This window comes from Opisthocomus hoazin, chromosome 6 (genome assembly GCF_030867145.1).
Source record: "Opisthocomus hoazin isolate bOpiHoa1 chromosome 6, bOpiHoa1.hap1, whole genome shotgun sequence".
Taxonomy (NCBI): domain Eukaryota; kingdom Metazoa; phylum Chordata; class Aves; order Opisthocomiformes; family Opisthocomidae; genus Opisthocomus; species Opisthocomus hoazin.
The window spans coordinates 77,438,860-77,461,758 of NC_134419.1; the positions used below are offsets into that span (position 1 = coordinate 77,438,860).

General features: G+C 44.3%; 1 protein-coding gene across 2 annotated transcripts in view; it reads right to left on the reverse strand.

The window, feature by feature from the left end:
- The window catches only part of C6H10orf90 (chromosome 6 C10orf90 homolog), a 74,556-nt gene extending 53,677 nt beyond the window's left edge, over window positions 1–20,879 (reverse strand). The window contains exon 1 of one of the 2 annotated variants that reach the window (XM_009934593.2): window positions 20,643–20,879. In XM_009934593.2, coding sequence (XP_009932895.2) covers window positions 20,643–20,808 — 166 coding nt within the window. In that variant the 5' untranslated portion in view covers window positions 20,809–20,879. The remainder of the gene's footprint in view (window positions 1–20,642) is intronic. The other variant, XM_075423916.1, reaches the window with a different exon arrangement.
- Window positions 20,880–22,899: the final 2,020 nt, after the last annotated feature.

Consider the following 22,899-nt stretch of genomic DNA (forward strand, 5'->3'; position numbering starts at 1 on the left):
AGGTGGGCTGGTGTCTGGCCCGTGATCTGGGTCAAGCAACATATATAACTATTTGTCCTGGATTACATGCACTGAAATACCACTCTGCTTTCAGCAGGAGAGCAGTCGCTCCTCAGGCAGTCAGGTAGGCAAACCAGGAGAGACAGAGGTGGACACAGGAAAAAAAAAAAAGAAAAACCCTCGCAGAATAAAATAGTCCCACCCTAACAGAGCAGTCCCTGTGCAGGAAAATGCAACAGAGAGAAGGACAGAGGAGAGCTTTACTGGGAAAACCCTTGGGACTAAGGAGGAGGCCTGCAAAGAAAGCCTGGCTCCACCTACACCAGAATAGAACAGCACACTTAATGCTTTTAAAGCTTTTTGGTTTGTTTTTTTGTTCGTGGTTTTTTTTTTTTTCCAACTAAAAGCTGAAGTAAAGTTGGTTATAAAAGCTACTATATCTTCGGACAGAGTGGAGAGGGAGAGTCGCAGGTTAAAAAAAAAAAAAAAGAAATAATTGAAAGGAACAGTCAAGACAAGGAAGACTGCGTTTTTACATGGAGCACAAAAATAGCAACTGAAGCAATACTAACTATGTGAATTCAAATAAGAATACATAGTGTAGAAGCACTGAGTATTCCAGAATGCCTGCTTATTTTTAAGAAAGAGCCACTGATATCACAGGCATCTCGGAAACTTGATGGGATTAAGATAAATCAGCGGACACTGCGACAAAAACCCCAGTACAAATTATATGGAAATGACAGAAGACCAGTCTGACAAAGGAGCAGAGCCAAGAACCAAGGAAAACACACAGTAAACAAGGTAAATAAACAAAGTACACAGAGCAGTACCTCAATATCTCCCTAAACTCAATTTCCATACTAAAACAGCAGAAGTATAGTAAGAACCAGTATTTTCCCAGCATGGCCCAGAAAGGGGACTATCACTGCAGAATACTGACACTACATCAGTCGGGACTTCTCAGCAAAAGTCAAAGGCAGCGCAATGTCCCTGCAGCACAACATTGATGTCCCTGCTCATGGCAGGGGGGGTAGAACCAGATGATCTTTAAGGTCCCTTCCAACCCAAATCATTCTATGAACCTATGATCATATGGTAGAGACCTACAAAAATCACAAATAGCTTTCCTAAGACGCATATGAAGAGGTATGGGGAGACGTGAAACTACTGCGTAGTTAGACATGTGTTAGGAGATATTTTTTCTGCACAATGGATAATTAAATTGTGAACCTAAATGACTGGAATCAGGATAATGATGAAACTAGATCCTCGCTCTAACCGAGTGTTGTTGTCATTTTCCCATCACAGGGCCTCTGTACAAGACACTGTCAGCAGCCTTTAGATATACTTAGGAAAATAAGACCTTAAGAAATAATGCAAAGGTGGGTTAGGGTTGGTTTTATGTTGTTCTTTTGCAGGTTTGGGGTTGGGGTGGGTTTTTTTGTTTGCTTTTGTTTTTACAGATCAGATTTTTTTGCTGGTATTCAAAGCCATAACAATGGTAAACTCCTATACACAGCCAAATGGTGTACTACAAGTATTCATGAATGCGAGCAACTGCAGTATTTTACTGTGAGATGACACATCTAGGAGACTAACCCACCTTTCACATCAAGACAATCTGCAAGGAAATTCTACCCTTTCCAAGGAGTAAATTGTTCAAATAACTCCATTATGCAATTATTTTCGTATGTATAAATTGCAAACACCACAACAAAAGGGGTTCACAGCTGCTGTTCTCCTTGACATGAGGAATTCAATAAATTAACAATACAGAAACCAGTTCAGAGGTTCCACTTCAAACTTCTTTGTGCCAAAACGACACGCACTGGGCTTAAGAAGAAATCTCTGTTCTAAAATAAAAGCTAAGCTGTTTACTGAAAAACAAAGCAGCACGCTCAAGGCTTTTGCCCATCCCATGTTATGGGAAGATACCCTAGAGAACAAGGTCACAAGTTTCATAGTCTGTATGGCTGTTAGGAAGCAATGACAGATTTACTGTAAAGATTTGTCAGCAACAGCAGCCAGGTCACCGTGCCCCAATACACTGAAAACATTCTTCTACCTGTTACCCCGTTACAGCCGCAGGCTAAACATTTCCTTACCCAACCCTTTGGCTTCAGAAAACATGTATTTACCTTATAAAGCTGTAATTCTGCATCAGCATTCAGCTAATTGGAGGTTTACTGTCATTAATTTAGATAATATACATTCATCTTACAAAAATAGCTTCTAGCAGCTTCTTTAATTTAACCTTTCTTGCAGCCTTCTTTTTTCGCTGCCACACAACTAGCAATTCAGTGCTCGCAAATGACCTCCCGTGCCACAGTGATGCCATAACAATCAACGGTAGAAAGTTCATAAAGCAGATTAAATTCTACAGCATTCGCTTTGATGAATTAGTAGAATTCGTTCCCTGTAGCTGCCCAGAGTTCATCTTTGATTTTCAGCTGAGTGCACTGCACTGGAAAGAGTAAACTAGGGACACATCATATTTTTGTTACTTACATAGCTGTAATGGAAATAGAGCCACAGTACCCACTGCAGTAAAGCTGACTTTTAAAGATTTTTGCTGTTTATCTCACAGATTTTTGCTGTTTATCTCTTATCTAACTCCTTCAAGCAATATATGAGGAGGAACTTCCCATGAGAAAGTGTTTCTGTATAAAATACGAGTTTATTACATTATACTATAATGATTACACTTTCCTACCTGGTGTCACACCATGCCAGAATGAGCCAGAGCTGAGGATCATTTTCCCACAAAACTTTGAAGGTGGCAAATGAACCCAAAGTAAAAAATTAACTCCATCACTGCAACGCACATAACATGTTTTGTTCAACATAAAATTATTTTTCACCATTTAAATTAAGGATCGCAAGGGAAATTCATTCTGAGCTTTTTCCATTTCCCCTCATAGTCACAATTTGGCTAATGAACCAAGAAACCAATTAGTGAAACATCTCAATTTATAGCAGGTTAAGGTAATCTTTAGCCAGGGCACAGTTAAAACTCCTGCACTGTGAAAAGACGACTTTTCATCTTCAGAAGCAGCACTGTGGAGTTAATGAGCCCTCATAATACAAAGCATCGGTGATGGCACTGTTTACTCAAAGACAGAGGCTTCACCTCTCCCTAGCAGCACCCAGCAGGAAGCGGCAGAATCTGGGTGAAATCTCTGTGCAAATAGAGCCTGTTCGTTCTGTTGACTTTTTGTGGATTTTGGTGTATTTTGACACACGGACGTGCGGTCCGTGGTGGTGCACAGCAGAGGTTGGATGTCTGTGGGGAGCGATGATCAGAGGGCTGGAGGACCTCTCCTAAAATGACAGGCTGAGGGTGCTGGGATTGTTCAGCCTGGAGAAGAGAAGGCTCCGGGGTGACTTTAGAGCAGCCTTCCAGTACCTGAAGGGGCCGACAGAAAGGATGGAGAGGGGCTTTTCACAAGGGTGTGCAGTGATAGGACAAGGGGAAACACTTCTAAACTAAAAGAGGGCAGATTTAGATTAGATATTAGGAAGAAATTCTTCCCCATGAGTGTGGTGAAACACTGGCCCAGGTTGTCCAGAGAAGCTGTGGCTGCCCCCTCCCTGGCAGGGTTCAAGGCCAGGTTGGATGGAGCTCTGAGCAACCTGGGCTGGTGGGAGATGTCCCTGCTCATGGCAGGGGATTGGAACCAGATGAGCTTTAAGGTCCCTTCCAACCCAAACCATTCTGTGATTCTATGATTCATTTTAATGCAGCAGTTGTCCTCTTGCATGTACAGTCCCCTCTAGCCACCATGCCTCAGTTCTACATCCAAGGTGTTCCGCTGAAGACTCTCTCCCCCTTTGCAGCCTTGCTCCCTGGGTACAGCTGCTCTGTCTGATCTGAGCCTGTGCTTTGTGCATGGCTGAGGAGATAGACTACAGCAGAGGCCACTTTCCAGCTTCAGCACTGAGCCAGAGGCATCCTCTGAGGTGCCCTTGTTCCATGAACCAGTGGAAAATACCTCACACTTTAGAGACAAAAAACCCAGGAGGTCTGAGGATTCAGAGAAGAGGGAAGGGTGCCCAAACCAGCTGATGGGCTAATGCGGAGGGCATGTCTCAACTCCCACCTTCTTCCCAGCTGCTGGGAGCTGCAGCCCAAACCCACTCCTTCCTGTCAGGTGTCTCAGCTAATTTCTCCAGATTTATGTAAATGCCTCATTAAAGGGCCTAAAGAAACAGGAGGTGGACTTCAGACCTGAGGTTCAAAAGTCCATATTCCCAGGTTCCAGAACAAACCCACAGCCAGGCTGGAGAGTGGGCCAGGTACAACAACAGAGGGCTCACAGGATAAAAGAAAACACACAAAGGAATAGGGGGGGAAACCCACTGCTAAAAGGAAACGTTTGGTCCAGGGACTGCTCATGCATTTTGCACTACAAAAAGAACTTGAGTACATCAAAAAATAAGAACCAAGAACTGGAGCCCAGACATTCCCTTCTCCTACTGTAAAACCAACATAGGTGGCACTGAGCTCTGTAACACAGAATACACCTTTGTTTGCTAAACCATATTTCTTCCATGGGGTTTCCATCCTACTACCACCTGTTTCTTAACATAGTGTCATCACCCTTGGTTAAACTGATTAAAGATGTATGCTCTGTACCACAGAGGCATGTGTGTACAAGTGCAAGACATTGATTAATTGCTTCCTCCTCTATTAAACCATATCAAATTCTTACACACCTCCTACGACCCCAAAATATTTCCGATGTCCCAACCTTCCTAACACTTGTTACACATCTCAGTCCTCAGTACTGCGCTTGGCATCCAGAAGTCAAATCCAATCCCACCTCTTCACTCATCAGCCCGAGTGCCTTGCAGCTGATTGGGGTAAGTGTCTCAGAGGGGGAGCTCACCTCAGCTGGAAGAGGGGTAGAGTCATGGGGGTATGGCGAGGACCTCTTCAAAATATGGATATTTTCATAGAACCACAGAATAGTTCGGGTTGGAAGGGACCTTTAAAGGTCATCTAGTCCAACCCCCCTGCAATAAGCTGGGACATCTTCAACTGGATTATGTTGCTCAGAGCCCCATCCAACCTGGCCTTGAACACTGCCAGGGAGGGGCCATTGACCACCTTTCTGGGCAACCCATTTCAGTGTTTCACCTCCCTCGTTGAAAAATATTTCTGCCTTATACCTAGTCTGAATCTGCACTATTTTAGTTTAAAGCCATTACCTCTTGTCCTGTCACTCCATGCCCTTGTAAAAAGCCCCTCTCCAGCTCTCTCGCAGGCCCCTTCAGATACTGGCAGGCTGCTATAAGGTCTCCGCACAGCCTTCTCTTCTCCAGACTGAACAGCCCCAACCTTCAGCCTTTCCTTACAACAGAGGTGCTCCATCCCCCGGATAATTTCTGTGGCCTCCTCCAGTCCTGCTGCAGCAGGTCCATGTCTGTCCTGCGCTGAGAGGTCCAGAGTGGGATGCAGGATCCCCAGGGGGGTCTCACCAGAGCAGAGCAAAGGGGCAGAATCCCCTCCCTTGTTGTGCTGGCCACGCTGCTAGAGATGCAGCCTAGGGTACAGTTGGCCTTCTGGGCTGCCAGCGCGCACTGCCAGGTCATGTCCAGCTTTTCATCCACCAGTAACCCCAAGTCCTTCTCCACGGGGATGCTCTCCATCCCTTCATCCCTCAGCCTGTATTGATAACAGGGGCTGCCCCAACCCAGGTGCAGGACCTTGCACTTGGCCTGGTTGAACCTCATGAAGTTCACACCAGCCTACTTCTCCAGCTAGTCCAGGTCCCTCTGGATGGTATCCCGTCCCTCAGGCATGTTGACCGCACCACTCAGTGCTCGATCCCACTGTCTAGGTCGTTGATGAAGATATTAACACTGGTCCCAATACAGACCCCTGAGGGACACCACTTGTCATCGATTTCCATCTGGACATATTGAGCCGTTGACCACTACCGTCTGGATGTGACCATCCAACTGATTCCTCATCCACCAAACAGTCCACCCATCAAATCTGTATCTCTCCAATTTAGAGAGAAGGATGTTGTGGCGGACCATGCCAAAGGCCTCGCAGAAGTCCAGATAGACAACATCCATGGCTCTTCCCTTGTTCACTGATGTAGTCACTCCATCATAGAAAGCCACTAGGTGGGCCAGGCAGGATTTGTCCTTGGTGAAGCCACGCTCGCTGTCTTGAATCACCTCCCTGTCCTCCATGAGCCTTAGCATAGCTTCTAGGAGGATCTGTTCCATGATCTTCCCAAGCACTGAGGTGAGGCCAACAGGTCGGTAGCTCCTGGAGTCTTCTTTTCAACCCTTTTTAAAAATGGGTGCAATGTTTCCCTTTTTCCGGTCACCAGGACTTCACCTGACTGCCAGGACTTTTCAAGTACCATGGAGACTGGCTTGGCAACGACATGTGCCAGTTCGCTCAGGACTCTGGAATGCATCTCATCAAGTCCTGTAGACTTATATATGTTCAGGTCCCTCAGGTGGTCACGAACCTGATCTTCTCTTAGAGTGGGAGGGACTTTTGCTCCCCCAGTCCCCGTCTTGCAGTCCCTCCACTCGAGAGGTGTGGGAAGAGAGGTTGGCAGTGGAGACTGAGGCAAAAGAGTTGTTGAGTACCTTGAGCACCTCAGCCTTCTGCTCGTCTGTTGTCACCAGTTTGCCAGTCTTGCTCATCAGGGAGGGTGGGGGTGGGGAGACTACTCTTTCTTTGATCTTCGTTTTCTGGCTGACATACCTGTAGAAGCTCTTTTGAGGGGTACTCCTGTACAGAGGCATTAAACTTATGCAGCTTCGTTAAGTACTTCTACAAAGGCATTTGGGAGCAACCCATCCAACACTGTAGTAGCACTACGATGTGCACTTCAAAGTTTGGGAATCCCTAGTTTTAGAAGAATTTCATTTCAACAGGAGAGCACTTCCAGGGACGATCCTCTGCTGATGCCCTTTCTTGCAATCACTCTGTGCAACTCCAGTTGGAAAAGAAGAGAAGCAAAAGAAGGAAAACACTTATACTGGAAGTGGAGCCGGCCTGACATATGCACATCTAATGAGTCCCAGAATTGGACACAGTTCAGGAGTTGTACATAGACAGACTCAGATCACTACAAACATGAAGTGCAAGAAATAATTTGAACTACTCAAACATTATTGAGCTGCAATCAACTAATCATTTAGGAAAAAGACCAAGAGTCATGAACAGCTTAATGTAAACATCTTTTCAGCATGCAGTAATAGGCAAAAAGGAAAACAAGTATTAGGCTGCATAAGGAACAGAATGCATTATGGAAAGCACAGTAGCACTAAACATAACCTAGAGGTATGCTAAAGTATCGTGTCTGCTTCTGATTCTCATCTGTAGAATTTCAAGAGTACTTAAGTTGTTTAGGTGTATCTGTTAGCTTTAGCCTTCAGGTACTAGGCGCTCTTGTAGCAAGAACTTAGGAATGGGCAATGAACATGGGAGGCTTTGTTTAATTTAAACTCTGTCATCAAGAACCACAAATTTGCTGAAAAAAAATTTAATTCAAAATCAGCCAAGAGTTCCTCTGAGGCTTGGGCTTAATTCGATGCTTGGTAGTAGAAGTCAGCCACTTCCTTTTTCCTTAGAATAGTAAAGAAAAAGGAGAATGAATTTGACTTTATTTACAGCAACAGTAATATTATGAGAAGCATGAGACTCAGTAATTGAGTCAGGAGTAGAAGTGGAAGTCTCCTGTGACAGCCTGTAATTGTCAGAGCTCCAGCTAAATTCAGCAGACACGGATTCAAGTAGTATTTTGAATGCCTGGATAGTACCTGTATCAAACCTGGCCTCTGGAACTCTAGAGATTTGCTTCTCACTGCATTTTGGTCCTTCCAATTCAATACAGCAAACATTAGCCAGAAAACTCTGTGGGTAATTCTCCACTTCATGCTAAAAATATTTCATATATAAGTGCATAAAAAATTCCATCCCCTAGCAACTGCGAGATTCCTGCTTGGAACGGTGGTAGGAAAGATGGGCTCCAGGAATGTTCGAGTCAAGCAAGGATCTGTGGGTGTGAAATTGTTGTCAACGGTGTCTCATCATTGGCTCCACATTTTTTTGCTGAACACGTTCAGATTTACTGTAGAAATTGGCCTGAAGTATTGCCAAATTCTGGGAGCCCTGATTAAAATAAACCGTGTTCAAGATACATGTACTGCAGAGAGACTTTCGAGTCCAGGGAGAGCTCTGCAAGAGCGGGAAGTGTCAGACACCAGAATAACAACAAATTAAAGAAATGAATCGTCTCAGGAAATATTATTGCTGGTTTCCGAAAACAAGCTCAAATGCGGTTGCTACCTGAGGAGCACAAAGGGGAAGAGAAACAACATTAAAACTAATAAAGCAGAATTTGGGTGTGAGTAAGAGGCAGAGCAGCTCACTGAAGACCCAGGCAGTAAATGAGCATAGATGATTAAGACTAAGTCATCCCACAGTAACCTGCCGTGATCATCCATCAGCTGGAAGGGCTGGAAAGGCACTCCTGGCAGATAAGATAATGCTCCTTGCTCACTTTTTCCTTAGCTGCTTCTCACAGACCTGGGACAAACCTTCATTTACCAGCCTGCAAAAGGCAGATGGTAGCACAAGTTTCCTTCCTGCTGAGCTACTCTCGGGTTTCTGCCCGCTGTCTCCTTCTGACCCTTTTGCTCCCCGAGCTGGACAACCTCCTGGAAGCAGCCACTGAAACAGCTCTGTAACTCTGCACAAGCCTATGAACCCCACATTCAGCTCTCTTTCCTCGGACACTTCCCGCAAGCACTCCCTGTGCAGCCCCATTTGTTCAGGAAGAGCTTTGCAGGTAACGACATGGTTTTGGAGTCACAGACTTGCCCCAGCCAGGGCTGTGGTCCGGCGCTGAAGCAGCCCTTGCACCCTGTGCCAGCCTCGTGGGGTGAAAGCAGCAGAGGCTGTGCAAGAGGGGGCCCTTCTCACAGCCCCCTGATGAGCCCTGAGCAAGAAGAGACCCCCTGGTTTTATAGAAGAGGGCTGAGAGACCCATTTACAAGCCCTTTTATCTTTCCACCTGCAAGAGAAAAGGGACCTGCAGTAGCGTTTGGCTTGCGCTCTCGCATCCTCCTCCCACGTACAATAACCAAGTCAGCCCACATGTCCCGCAGGAGAGACGTGCATGAAAGCGATTTCTAATAGCTCAGCTGCTGGAGAAATGCTCTCTGCGCTGCCGAGGGAGGTTTTGGCTTTGGGCAGCGTGGCGGCGTTGAAATTGCCATCAACCACACAAAGATGAGTCGGGAGACCAATGCAGATTGCTGTTCAACAAATTTAGTCTCCTGCCTCCACGTAGGATGCAAAGAGGAGATCAAACCTTACTTAATGATCTCATGTTGCCACTGTGAATGTGGTTATCAAGGAGATGTTATGAGGTGGTTGCATTAGGAATGACTCCCTGGGCCATGACTGAATTTTGCACTTGAGGCAGGGCTTCAGCACCCGAGTAAGGAACAGAAAGTCTTTCACCCCAAACAAAAAAGTACTTACTCTTTGCCCACCGAATCATTTTTCTGCTATCTTACTCCCATCCTTTAGATTAATTTGCTGTTCTAAAAGGTTTGTAGGTGATATCATGACAGTTTCCTTGTAAAGAGATTTATTTGACAGCTAAATTGATGGTTTGTATTCTGAAATCTCAGCTACAAGGCTCCACATTTTTTGGGGGCTCTTGGGGTTTAGCGTATTAAATTTATGTTTCGCATGCTGTACAATCTGCTTTTTTCAGTCATCCTGCTATGAGGTATTTCTCGAAGAAGGTGATTTTCCCTCCTTCTCACCATATCCTTGGTGAGAAATGCATTTTAGTTAGCTAATTAAATATAGTTGTTATACATCAAATATTAGTAATAATATAAGGCAGTAACTTTATATATACTGTGAGAAAAAGTTGCATTATATATTCTGTCTGTAATATATCACCATGAAAACAATTCAAGCTCTTAAATCTTAGCTTGGCAGAGTGACTAGCAAGCTCCAGGGTCTGGCAAGTGGTCTTTGGGAAAGAGGATGCTGTCATGACAAAGGCAAGGATCCTTCTCCATGCACCTTCCCAAAGATGATGCAAAGCCGCGACCACCTATGGAGTTGCCCGTGGAGCCACAGCCCAGGCAGCCGCCCTGCTCCTAGGTCCAGCTTTCACCAGCTTTTTTACCAGCCCTCAACCTAAACATGGCCATGTGCTGTCCTTCCCTGAGTTTCTGCTCCCAGCCACATCTCCAGTACTTGGACAAGGCTCTGTCCTCAGCTTTCTGCTCCTTCTCTGGCTCTCCAGAGTATTACTGACTCCCCTTTAACACATCATCCTTTCTACATCAACTGATATAATACAAAGGAAAACCCCTCTGCTCACATGTGCCTTGCACATGTGTTTTGGGTAGGGCATGCTTATGTGTACATCAGAAACTGCTATTTTGTTCTCCCTTTTGCAGTTTCCTTAATATGAAGAATTAAACTTCTATGCTGATTGAACACTAGTGTATCCCAGCCTTTCAAGATATAATCTAACCTAAAACAGCTTATGTTTTTATACTTTTTTTTTTTATGTTCTCCCAAAGGATTCCAGTGTCTTTCACAAGCTGAAGTCATAGAATGATTGAAATTAAGCCCTTTCTGGAGCAGTCAGTAGAAGGCATATTGATAACTTACCTTCACTACCCAATTCAATGGAGAAAAAGAGGGAAATCTTAGCTAAGCACAACAGCTAAAGGTCAACTGATAGAGGAAATGCTCAGAATGCAGTAAATGTAGCCAGTGTTTTTTCTAAAGTGCAGAGAAGTAAATAAAGATATTTTCAGTGAACAAAGTTTACATTGTTCCAATAAGTGTACTCTTTTGGAGCATGCTAAATCGAATCCCTTGTTCATCAAGTTATGATCTCCACCAGGTACATAATACCTACAGTTCTTGATGACCCATTCATCTTCTGCCACCAGTGTTCATAAGACACCAAAAATGGTCACGAAAAGAAGCAAAAAATATTAAGTATCTATATGCAGAAATGGTCTCCTAGGAATTGTCAGTACCTACGGCTGGGTTCACTTGGGCACTGGAGGATGCAAGCACAAGGCTCACTTTCATCTCCATTAATATTTTAGTCAAAGACTAAAAGAATAGTAAAACAAACTAAGCTGTAAAAGAAAAGACATAATAGCATTTAGATTAACAGGTATTACCTCTATTTCCCAACACCAGATAACAGTGAAATACATGATGGTAGCTTAAGATTTTTTTCAAAAAGGTTAAGCACTCCCTGAATTCAAAGGGCTGGGAAACTCTGGCCTGTAAGATAAATGGCACTGCCCCTGACACGCGCTGCCTATCCTCAATGCATCTGGACTCTAGCTGGAATTAAAATTCATATTGCAGTAGCAATTAAAAGACAGAACTAGGTCATGAGCTGTTGTTCAAGGCAATATGCAGGCAAAGAAAGAAAGAAAAAAAAACCTGAAGCAAGCAGTATTTGCCCTAAAAATTTCAGCAGTGAGAAATTCCGAAATGTGAGACAACAAGAAGAGGAGGACACAAGAGGAAAACAACAGTTTGGGTGATTTGGCTACACTGTGCTATGCGCTCACCTTTTCACCAGGCAAAGGCTGTCACCACCGGGCAAGTCTCACTTTGCATCACAACGACTGAATTTTAAGGACAGGACACGGCGCGGCTGAACGGGCGATGCTCAGCACCCGCCCTGCGCGGAGCGCTCGCTGGTGTGCTTGGCCATGTAGACAGCAGCTGGTGACGCGCGTGTGATAGGTTTCATTACACCTACATACGGCATTGTTTGCAAGAGTCATTTCTGTGGCTGGAAGACTTTTATAAAAGAAACCATAGCAACCTTCCTAAATCTACTGGAGCAGCAGTTAACAATTTACTGTGTCCATTCTGGTATGCGTCTTTTTCTTTTCTCCCATCAAGTTCTGTATCTCCATCCAACTATTTCACTCTATACAGAAAGGATCGTACGAGAGATACATCCACAATGCGCTCCATGGTACATCATACTCAGCGTGACAATGCGCATTGTATTATCCACATCCAATTCCAGATGTAAGAAGTGAGAATGAAATCACATTGCTTCAATTCCTTTTTTTAAAACCACACTGAGAAATTCTGTGCCGTTATCTGCGGGTTAGCACGGAACCTCACCACAGACAGCTTTTCTCATTTTGCAATACCGCATGATATCATTAAAGAAAGTGAGCACCCGCCTCCAGTTTAACGGGTGTCTCATTTTCATTCCCTCAGTCGCATGAGCAAAAAGAAGGTTGAAGGAAAATTGAGCAAAGCGAGAGCCAGCCTCATAGTTGTTGATTAAACCTTGCTTTCAGCATGTTTTAGCCTGAAAAGTGATCTGCTAAGAAGAACTGCCTACACAGGAGAGAAGTACCCTCCTTCTGTAAGACTTTGTAAGGGAACTTTGCCTGTTAAAGCCTGATACTAATGAAAAAGAAAAAAAAAAAAAACTAAATACATTTCCAACATAGCCTTTGGTACGCACAAGAGCTATGGGTAGGACTGATTTACACGTACAACCGTCTGACAGCTGTGAGTGTATTCGTTTAATCTACGTGGCCAAAATGCTGTATGTGAGGACAGCTGTACCAGCCCTGCGCTGGTGACACAGAGAGGAGAGCGGGCTCCATCTCGCTGTCCACAGAGGGCACAGCGGTTTCAGAAGTGGCAGTGGGCGCAGAAAAGGTGCGGAAAGTACCTATCTGTGGGTGGCCATGGGCTCTGCTCTGCCCGCGCTTGCCTGTGGGGACTGCCAAGCCAATCCACGCAAGTCATCTCCCCAACCCGCCCAGTCATTGTGTACTCAACCTCCCATGTTTATTTCACATGTACGCAGCTCTAAGAGGCAGTAGAAATCTAGATCGATAGAACGATAAAAATAAACACAATCAATGAAATTCAAATGGATAGGTTTGAAACACAGTCCCATAGGTGCTCCACACCACCCACCAGGACTGCAGCTAGTGTTTCCTTCTGCTCAGTCACCCGCTGTTATAAACATTTCTTTTTTTCCATATGTTTAACGTGGGCCATAGTACAGATTCAAGGGAAATTGTATCTATATTCTCTTGACTCAATTCTTCATCTTCCAAAAGACAGCCAAAATAACTGGCAATAGCTAATTTTGTCACTGCTTATTGTATGTTTGTTCTGCACCACTGCACCCTCTGTCCCTTATAAAGCCTGCACTGACGGCCTTTAATCATCAGGAAAGGTTTATATCAAGGCAGCAGACATGTTTTCAGTTGTTTGTGATCCATCCCTACACAGAACCCTAGTTGTTAATGGTAACACACCATCAACAAGTCAGGATGCAACACTCAGCAAGAGGCTGTGTATACCTTGTAGGGAGTGGAGGAAAGATCACGCATGTTCTAATTAGACAGCGGTCATCGTCATATGCCCAACTGTCGCTCACACCAAATTTTCCCAGTTTCTCCTGCTGCACTGTCAGGTGTCAGACAGAGCCACAGGTGGGGGTCCCAACTGCAATTCCACAGCGAGAGCAAAGCTCTCAGAAACCAGAAGGCTGTGCTGCCATTCAGCGTGACCTGGATAGGCTGGAAAGCTGGGCAGAGAGGAACCTGATGAGGTTCAACAAAGCCAAATGCAGGGTCCTGCACCTGGGGAGGAACAACCTCATGCACCAGTACAGGCTTGGGGTGGACCTGCTGGAAAGCAGCTCTGCTGAGAGGGACCTGGGTGTCCTGGTGGACGACAGGTTAACCATGAGCCAGCAGTGTGCCCTGGCCGCCAAGAAAGCCAATGGGATCCTGGGGTGCATCAAGAAGAGTGTGGCCAGCAGGACGAGGGAGGTTCTCCTTCCCCTCTACACTGCCCTAGTGAGGCCTCATCTAGAGTACTGTGTCCAGTTCTGGGCTCCCCAGTTCAAGAAAGATGAGGAGCTACTGGAGAGAGTCCAGCGGAGGGCTACGAGGATGATGAGGGGACTGGAACATCTCCCCTACGAGGAGAGGTTGAGGGAACTGGGCTTGTTCAGCCTGAAGAAGAGAAGGCTGAGAGGGGACCTTATAAATGCTTACAAATATCTGCAGGGTGGGTGTCAGGAGGATGGGGCCAAGCTCTTTTCAGTGGTGCCCAGTGACAGGACAAGGGGCAATGGGCACAAACTGAGGCACAGAAAGTTCCAGCTGAACATGAGGAAGAACTTCTTCCCTCTGAGGGTGACGGAGCACTGGAACAGGCTGCCCAGGGAGGTTGTGGAGTCTCCTTCTCTGGAGATATTCAAGACCCGCCTGGACGCGGTCCTGTGCGGCCTGCTCTGGGTGACCCTGCTTCAGCAGGAGGGTTGGACTGGGTGACCCACAGAGGTCCCTTCCAACCCCTACTATTCTGTGATTCTTTGATTCTGTGTTGTCAGGAAATGCTAAACCAGTAAAAATGACAAAGTGATTGCTACAGAAAAACACCACAGTATTATTCAGAGTAATTCACACAGATCACTTGATTTTGACAGCAACTGAAAAGGTTTTTTGAGATTCACCCACAACTGAAGTGAGTATCTTGCCAGTAATAGATTAACTCTTTTGTCAACTCAGGAAACAATTAAAGACTTGGTTGAAAGATAACATATATCTCTCTGGAGCCACCGATGCCTCAAACCATGGAAATATCCAACAGTTTCCAACAGTTGCTCATTACCGTAACGGTTAGAGAGAGACTCCAGTGTCTAATAATATTCCTAACGTAGCTTCTCTGAACATAAGCAAATTACACCAAAAAAATTAAACGGTTTAACCTTTGAAAGCATACCATCATTTACTGCTCATCATGCTAGAGCTCATTTTGAAAGACACCACTGTCAACTAATGAATGAAAATGAACACACTCTTCCAGCTAATTGCACTCGCAGCACAATACAGCAACATGTACTATAAAGTCAGTTCTTGAAGGCTGTGAAACAAAACCTTTTCCATCAATGTCTTTTACTCAGCTCCTATACCAAATTCAGGGCTGGAGAAGATGTTTCATTGCTCAGCTGTGGCTACGTGACAAGGCTGTGGCATGGACCCTCAGTATATTACAGCCTCTACTTCTTCAAATGCAGGTTATAAAAAGAGTTGCTTTCTGCCTGTTCGTAATTACTGTCAACCATTAGGTGACAGTTCAGTAGCTGTCATTTAAATATATTAAGGCTGACATTCAGGTGCAGAACTTCCTTTTCTGTAGCTCAGAATGATTTAATCATCTGCAGTTCAATCAGAAAAGAGTCTGGGGCTCTCTCCACTTGCTCCCTGTCTGGTCTTCTGCTCAAGAAATCAAATCTTCCTTGGACATCGCTAGGTGTCACCACTGGGTGCACACAAAAATCACCCCTGCTCAGGAGCTCAGTGAAGTCCTGAACTGATTACCCCACTGGGAGGAAGAAATACTTTCCCAAAGAACTATGCAATTCAAAACTTGAGGAGGAGTCTTTCACGCACGAATTTTACAAACCATGGGAGTGTGACCGATGTGTTACACCATCACACAACCATGATTCACACATGTTGCGCATCACCGACGGAAATCTGAGACAGGTTTGGGCCTGGGACCACACGCATGGGTTTGAGTGTGATCGATATCTGCTCATTTCTCCCTCTCTGTAGAGATACAGAGACAGAAATGTCACATGGAACAAGAGCAGTGTTGCATGAGAGAAGAACACTTGAAACATGCCCTGGGGAGATATCAGCTTGGGGTTGGGCTGGACCACAAAGCGGGTAACAACCGCTGCTCCTCCAGGCCTGGCTGCTCTCAGACACAGGAAGGAGTTTAGAGCAAAGGAACACAAGGAGAACAAGTAAAAACCTTTAAGAAGTTCATATGCATTGCAGTTTTATCTGTGCTGTTGTTGTATTTAATATATATAGCCATACCAGCTCAGCTTTTCCACTTACAAGCCACTAGGCAGCTATTACTAATAAGCATATAATTAAGCTAGTTATATTGGTTTAGTCTTTTGTTAAGGTTAAAGACTAAACCAAGTCATCCACAGTATCTTCTGGTTCCCTTCTGCTGGAAACTGTTCCCCAGTCATGCACATGGTACTGCTGTCCCCAAGGTCCTACACACAACAAATGCAGCAAGTCCCATCACAAGGACATGCTGGACCATGGGACACATCTCCTGCTCCAGGCTGTGCTCCACAGCCAGCGACCACGTCATGCTATGTTAGATGAAGTTTGCTATGTGGTTCTGACCTGGGGGACCAGTGAATTAAGTGGTTGACATTCATCCAGGGCTTGGCTTTCCCAGGACCACGCTCCCAGACCTTGCTCAATCTGCACGCTGCGCGGGCTGCACTCTGGCTTTTCCAGTCTATCTGCTTTCTTTGCCACAGACACCCAGACAGCTGCAAAATGACAGCTAGAAAATTTCCTCTACCTGTACTTTAAAACTTGCCTTTTATTTCATGTACTACTTGGGCTTAGAACTGGAGGTTGGTATTGTTTCAAATATCTCATCTCAGCATAACTACCATTTATACAAGCTTTGAAATGGAAGCCCTAAGTAGGAAGACTCAGCACGCTTCCATGTTGATGCAGCAAAGTCCGTCAACCTTAGCAATGCCCACAGTCAGGCCAAACAGCCACAATGCACTGCCTTTGTGTCACCAACCCCAACAAGCAGCAAAACACAGCTTACACAAAGGAGGGAATGCTGCCAAACAACAAAGAACCTGCTCTTACCACTGCTCGCAGCATGCACACCCACAGCTTTGCTCTCACAGAGTTTCTAACCTGGGGAAAAGAGGAGCTACTGGAGAGAGTCCAGCAGAGGGCTCGGAGGATGATGAGGGGACTGGAACATCTTCCCTACGAGGAGAGGCTGAGGGAGCTGGGCATGTTCAGCCTGGAGAAGTGAAGGCTGAGAGGCGACCTTAGAAATGCCTCTAAATATCTGCAGGGTGGGTGTCAGGAGGATGGGGCCAGACTCTTTCCAGTGGTGCCCAGCGACAGGACAAGAGGCAACGGGCACAAACTGAAACAGAGGAAGTTCCGTCTGAACATGAGGAAGAACTTCTTCCCTCTGAGGGTGACGGAGCCCTGGCCCAGGCTGCCCAGGGAGGCTGTGGAGTCTCCTTCTCTGGAGATATTCCAGACCCGCCTGGACGCGGTCCTGTGCAGCCTGCTCTGGGTGACCCTGCTTGGGCAGGGGGTTGGACTGGGTGACCCACAGAGGTCCCTTCCAACCCCAACCATTCTGTGATTCTGTGAAGTAGCGGAGACTACACATTCCCCTTTCCTTTGCCTTGGGTGGGAAGCAAGGAGACACAGGCATCCTCTACTCAAGAGAGACATGAGAATGCGTTTTTAGCAGGACATGTTGTGACAGGAGAAGGGGTGATTGTTTTAAACTAAAAGAGGGGAGATTCAGACTAGATACAAGGAAGAATTTTTTTTTACGCTGAGGGTGGTGAAACCCTGGCACAGGTTGCCCAGAGAGGTGGTCGATGCCCCATCCCTGGGAACATTCAAGGTCAGGTTGGATGAGGCTCTGAGCAACCTGATCCAGCTGAAGATGTCCCTGTTCACGGCAGGGGGGTTGAGCTGAATGGCCCAACCCAACCCACTATGTGATCCTATGAACGACATGTCAGTGATCACAGAAAACACCTCTCACTGTACGTAGTTTGTATGCACAAAGGAAAAGAACTCAGGTTGCTCCAAATTGCCGCACACATGATTTTTGATACAAAATGAGCTGAACCGTTCTAAAACACTTTTTCTGGCCAAGTTCTAAAGACTTTTCAACAAATTTGCATTAACAGCCATCCCTGAAAGTCTGTTAAATTTAAAATGGGCACCGACCTCTGCTCATCATCAGAAGGAGATCCTTCAACAAAACCAGTACATGTGATTTTTTTGGTCCTTTTAATAATTCAACAAAGAAGAACTGATGTAGGAAAAAAGTACCCTCAGAACCGTGGTTATAAAGTTCAAGTTAATGTGCTTGTGGGGTTCTCCAAAGATTAGGAACTGACCCCGTGGGCAGGGGACAGAAAGATATTTACCTGGAGAGACCTAATGCTCCTGCTAGGACCCTACATGGAGTAATTGAAAAGAAATGCTGCTGCCAAGGGTCACTCCAGTCTCCTGGCAGCAGCTGCCAGTTTGCCCTTCCAGCCTCTTGGCACGGGTCATTTTATTGCCTCCAGCACTCTACTGCCCAGAACAGCCATTTAGCCTCAGCTTTACACCGCTTCTATATGATATCGCTGTGCAAATACTAATCATACAGTACACCTCATTTGCAAATACTAAACACCAAAGTCTTTGCAATGTATTGAAGCTGGGTAAAGAATAATCAGTTCATTTGTGAAGCAAACAACAAAAAGCCAACAGGTACTTAACACCAACTCCACTTACCTGTAAGCTTTGTGTAAAGTTTGGAACCGCCAATCCACTGCATTTTTACTTCATTTCTATTTTGGCTCCTTCAGGGTGAACACCAGAGAATATTTCCACAGAGGCAGCATCTTAACACAGCAACGACTGCAGTGGTTACAGGGTAACCTTCACAGCCGTGCTACTGCTCTTGGCATCCAGCACAAACACACGTTGAAGGCTTGCAGAGCACCAGGAGCAGTTCATGACTATTTATACTCCTCAACCCCATTGCACCAAAAGCTTTTAAGTAATTGGTTTTCCCTCATTAACAGAGGCACTGCCTGGGGAAGGGCACACAGGTGCTCCCAAGCCCCAGCCTGGATTACAGGGCAGCACTATAAGGTCTTGGAGTGGAAAGCTCAGAAGCACCAAGCTGGGCTTGTGAGGAGGGCAAGACAACTGTGACATTTATACAGATGCATTATTCCCAGGACAGAACTGCAGGTGTTATTTTGGCAAGATCAGAAACCATAACAGCAATAAAAACAATCGTAGGACGTTACCACAAAACCCACGTATTTACACCAGAAAGATGAACTGTATTTATCAACATCACTTCTATGGAGACCCGAATGTACTTTATGAGACAGGGGGTGTCATAGTGAATTTTTTCCTAAAGTTGCATCCTATCCTAAAAGGAGGAAGTTTATACACCTCACGTGCCAAAAAGTAACCTACAAACACAATCAGCAGGGTGAGTAGTGCTACTCCACCGCAAGCACCTCTCTGATAAAACAGGTGGGGTTTGTACCTGCTTGCTGACACATCCTATGCCTGATTCCATTTTTCTCTTTTATACTTTTCAAGCAAAATAGACATTTGGTAAAGTCTAATATAATATCATCACTAATACATTCAAAAGCATCACTAAAACCCACGTTGTTAAAATTACATTACAGAAAAAGCAGGTAAAACAGACACTGTTATCTCCTTTAAAAATAGGGGCCTTACATGGCAGCAGCCGCTGATGTGAGTCTGCTGAAACCAACAGGATTACTTAGGTGAATAAGGATTACTCCCATGATTAAGGAGTGCAGGATTACATCCATTGTTTGCATATCTCCCCTTATTTGCATATCCCTATTTTCACCTCTTGTTTTTTTCCTAAAACATAGGGCATTTAATTACTGTTAGCACTAGATATCATTGTGCTGTACTTTTATCCCTTCGAAATTTGGCTGTGTTCTGGATGTCAAAAAACCCATGCTTTTATGATCAAAACAAAAGAAATAATAAAGTAGAAGCAACAGAATCAGCACTATGTAATTAAAAGCAAACAAATAAAAAGAAGGAGAGCTCATTATCCACAATCAGAACTTATTCATGATTCATTTCATATTCACACTCCTATTCATGGCCTCTGCTCTTGGGAGCTGATTATTTACATCAATTTTTTAACTGTGCCAAGTAGTGAGTTACCTGAGAGTTCTCGGGCAATGCTGATAGTATCACTACTGGAAAAACAACAAAAATCAAACAGTTGAAACTTGTTATAGGTAGGTATACTGATAATCAATAATAAAGCAAAACATTTTGATGCTTTTCACCTTGTAAAGAAGTGGTAAGTCTAACCTTGCTTCATCACGGCCATATGCTATACGTACAAAATATATCTCCTTCCTATCCTTAGAAAAATTGGGTAAGTTACCAATGCTTTTCAACTATTTTATGACACAACAGAACACTTCATGCATGGCAAGAATGTTACGCAGGTCTCAGTTCCTGCTCCCAACCCAATCAGAAACGCGTTTAGCTGAATAAAGAGCAACAACACAAGTTACACTCACAGCAGGGAACAAGCATTTCTTGTGAGAAGCAACACATGTTCTTTCAGATTCTCCAGTTCGATACTGAACTGCATTATTCTCAGTTCTGTTTGCAAGAAATCAGACTTGGATCATAAATAGATTTTGTTTTAGTAGTCTGCTACAGGGATTTGGAAATTTAAGTAATACAAGTTAATTTAAGAAGGCTTGATCGTAACTTTGGTGTCAGTTCTGTAGATACAGTTTACATATTTTCTACAGTTAAAAATAAAGATATTTCATACCTTTTGGGGCTTCTTTCAGTCACTTTAAAAGCAGAAAGAACTCAGGCTGTTTTTAGACAGACTGGTAAAACACTGCATAGTATAGCTATTGTAAACTGAAAAGAGCTTACAGCAGACTCAGAAAACATCAGAAGTTGCACAAACTTACCAAAGTCACCTGCTGCCTTCCAAGGAGCGTAGTTTACGGTCAAGTACATCTGAGTTATGAAAGACTGTGCTTCCCGGGTCCATTTTGCAGAAGGCTTAACCTGCAAATCCACCCGGCTGCGTCGGGTGCAGCAGGGGCGCGGAGCTTTTCCCCCTCCAGAAGGCATTATGGGCGCTCCGCGGGGACGCGCGACGGCCCGAGCGCGGCTGGGCCAGCCGCCACTTGTTGCAATGGTAACAGGAAAAGCCAGGATCTGCCTGCTCAGGCTGCAAGGGGATGAATAATTCATGCCCTCCACCTCCCCTCATTAGCATGCTGCTCAGGCGCCTCCAATGAAGCCATTCATTTTGCCCTTTGTCTTCAGGAAAAGCTCGCGGGATTAATGAGGGTTATCCGTGACGATAAAACCTGGGCCTGCTGATTTATTTAGTCTGATTGGTTAAAATTTGTGTCCCTAAATGCAGGTTTTACTGCCAGAATATAAATTCAGTTGTGCATCCCCAACCTTAGGCAGGCAGGCAGGCGTGGGCTGTCCGGCTACAGCAACAATATCTAGCTACAGCACATGAATGTTTCATTTTCTTGGCTTAAATATTGAAACTGGGCTCTTTGTTTCCGAGTGCTTCTTGAGGAAAGTTAAGAGGAAATCTCCAAGTACACTGCCCGCATGTGGGTTTGTGCATATTTCTGTAATGACCTCTCGGACTGCTAAATAGCGAACACCTGGCTTCCAGAATGTTTGTGTTCAAAGTACAAGATATGGGGAAAAAAAAAATCAATGGAAACAAGCAAATTTATAATCTACTATTTAAAATATAGTCATACACGGAAGTGTTATTTTTAACAGATGATTTTGAAGGTGATATTTTTCAATGTGATATTTTAATTTTTATTTAACTTTTTAAAAACCTATAATCAGCAGCACCATTATTTCCCTCAAAGTTTACCATCTAGAAAGCTACAACAACTGAAAATAATAATAGTAACATAATCATAATTCTGATTAATTGATCAAAAAACTAATAATGGAACACTGATGAAGGATTTTTTAATCAATTACCTATGTAGTTACATGATGTATTATTGAGAAGTATAAACACAGATTTTGCCATTTTATCTGATATTGCCAAGAGGAACACTGGAATATTGTATTCAGTTTGGTATCCGTATTCTAAACAGGACACTGGCAAACAAGAGAGCGTAGAAAATAGCTGCAGAAATTGTTTGAACTCACTAAGGAAAAAGGTCTTGAAAATATGTGATTCAAGCTGGTTTGCGGTCAAAAAGGATATTGAGAGTTAACTTGACTGCAGTGTACTAAGGGCTTTACGAGGAGAAAATACCTAGAAGAAAAGTACTTCTGAGGTCCACATTTCTAACAGAGAAGGTGATTACCTACTACAAAAGTCTACTGAGTACACTAGTGACCTCTACATTTCCTAGATACCTTTCTAGAAGACATGCTTTTGCCAAACAAATAACAAAATGTTACTGGACTCAGAACAGGCATAAAGACTTCAAATGTAGAGAACATAAGAACAAATTCCTTAAAAGCCTTTTAGCATTGTACTGTGCTCATGTACTTCACTGAAGGCTACAGTACATGTCTTCCTATTAGTTACATATAGTCATTTTAGTAATCTTTAAATGGAAACATTTTGCAGTGATTTAAAAATTTCATCCAGAGAACCACTACACTGCAATGCAAATTAGGCTGATGAACATTTCATGGCAGACTTCATAATGTTTGCTGCTGAGCCTCACTAGAAAACCCAGGTGGATGCACTTTTCCTCCCACCAGTTTCTCATCATTCCAGTTAAGACATGGAAGAAAAACAACTCGGAACAAAAGGATATGAAGTAATTTGATTTTGCCTGAGAACTTATAAGCAAAGCATATTTCTGCCTCTAATATTCTTATTCTAGACTGTTTCAGACTGAGAAAACCACAACTTTACTCAGTCTTTGTTGTAGATGGGATTGCATGAATTTCAAGACTTCCATCACCAGCTTAAAACAGCCGCAGGGATGGAAGAGTTTGTGATAATCTGCCAGATTTTGGCACAGACTAGGATTTGTTGCTTCTTCCAGACTGCAGGTGCAGCAGGGTTTCGAGGTGGTGATTGCAGACATCTCTGCTGAGGTCACCCCCTCCTATGGTGGCCTTCTACCAATGGCCAAATAATGTTTTTTCCACCTAAAAACAAAGCTATTTCTTCACCTGCACTAAATGTTGAAAATGTTCTTTAGGATATGT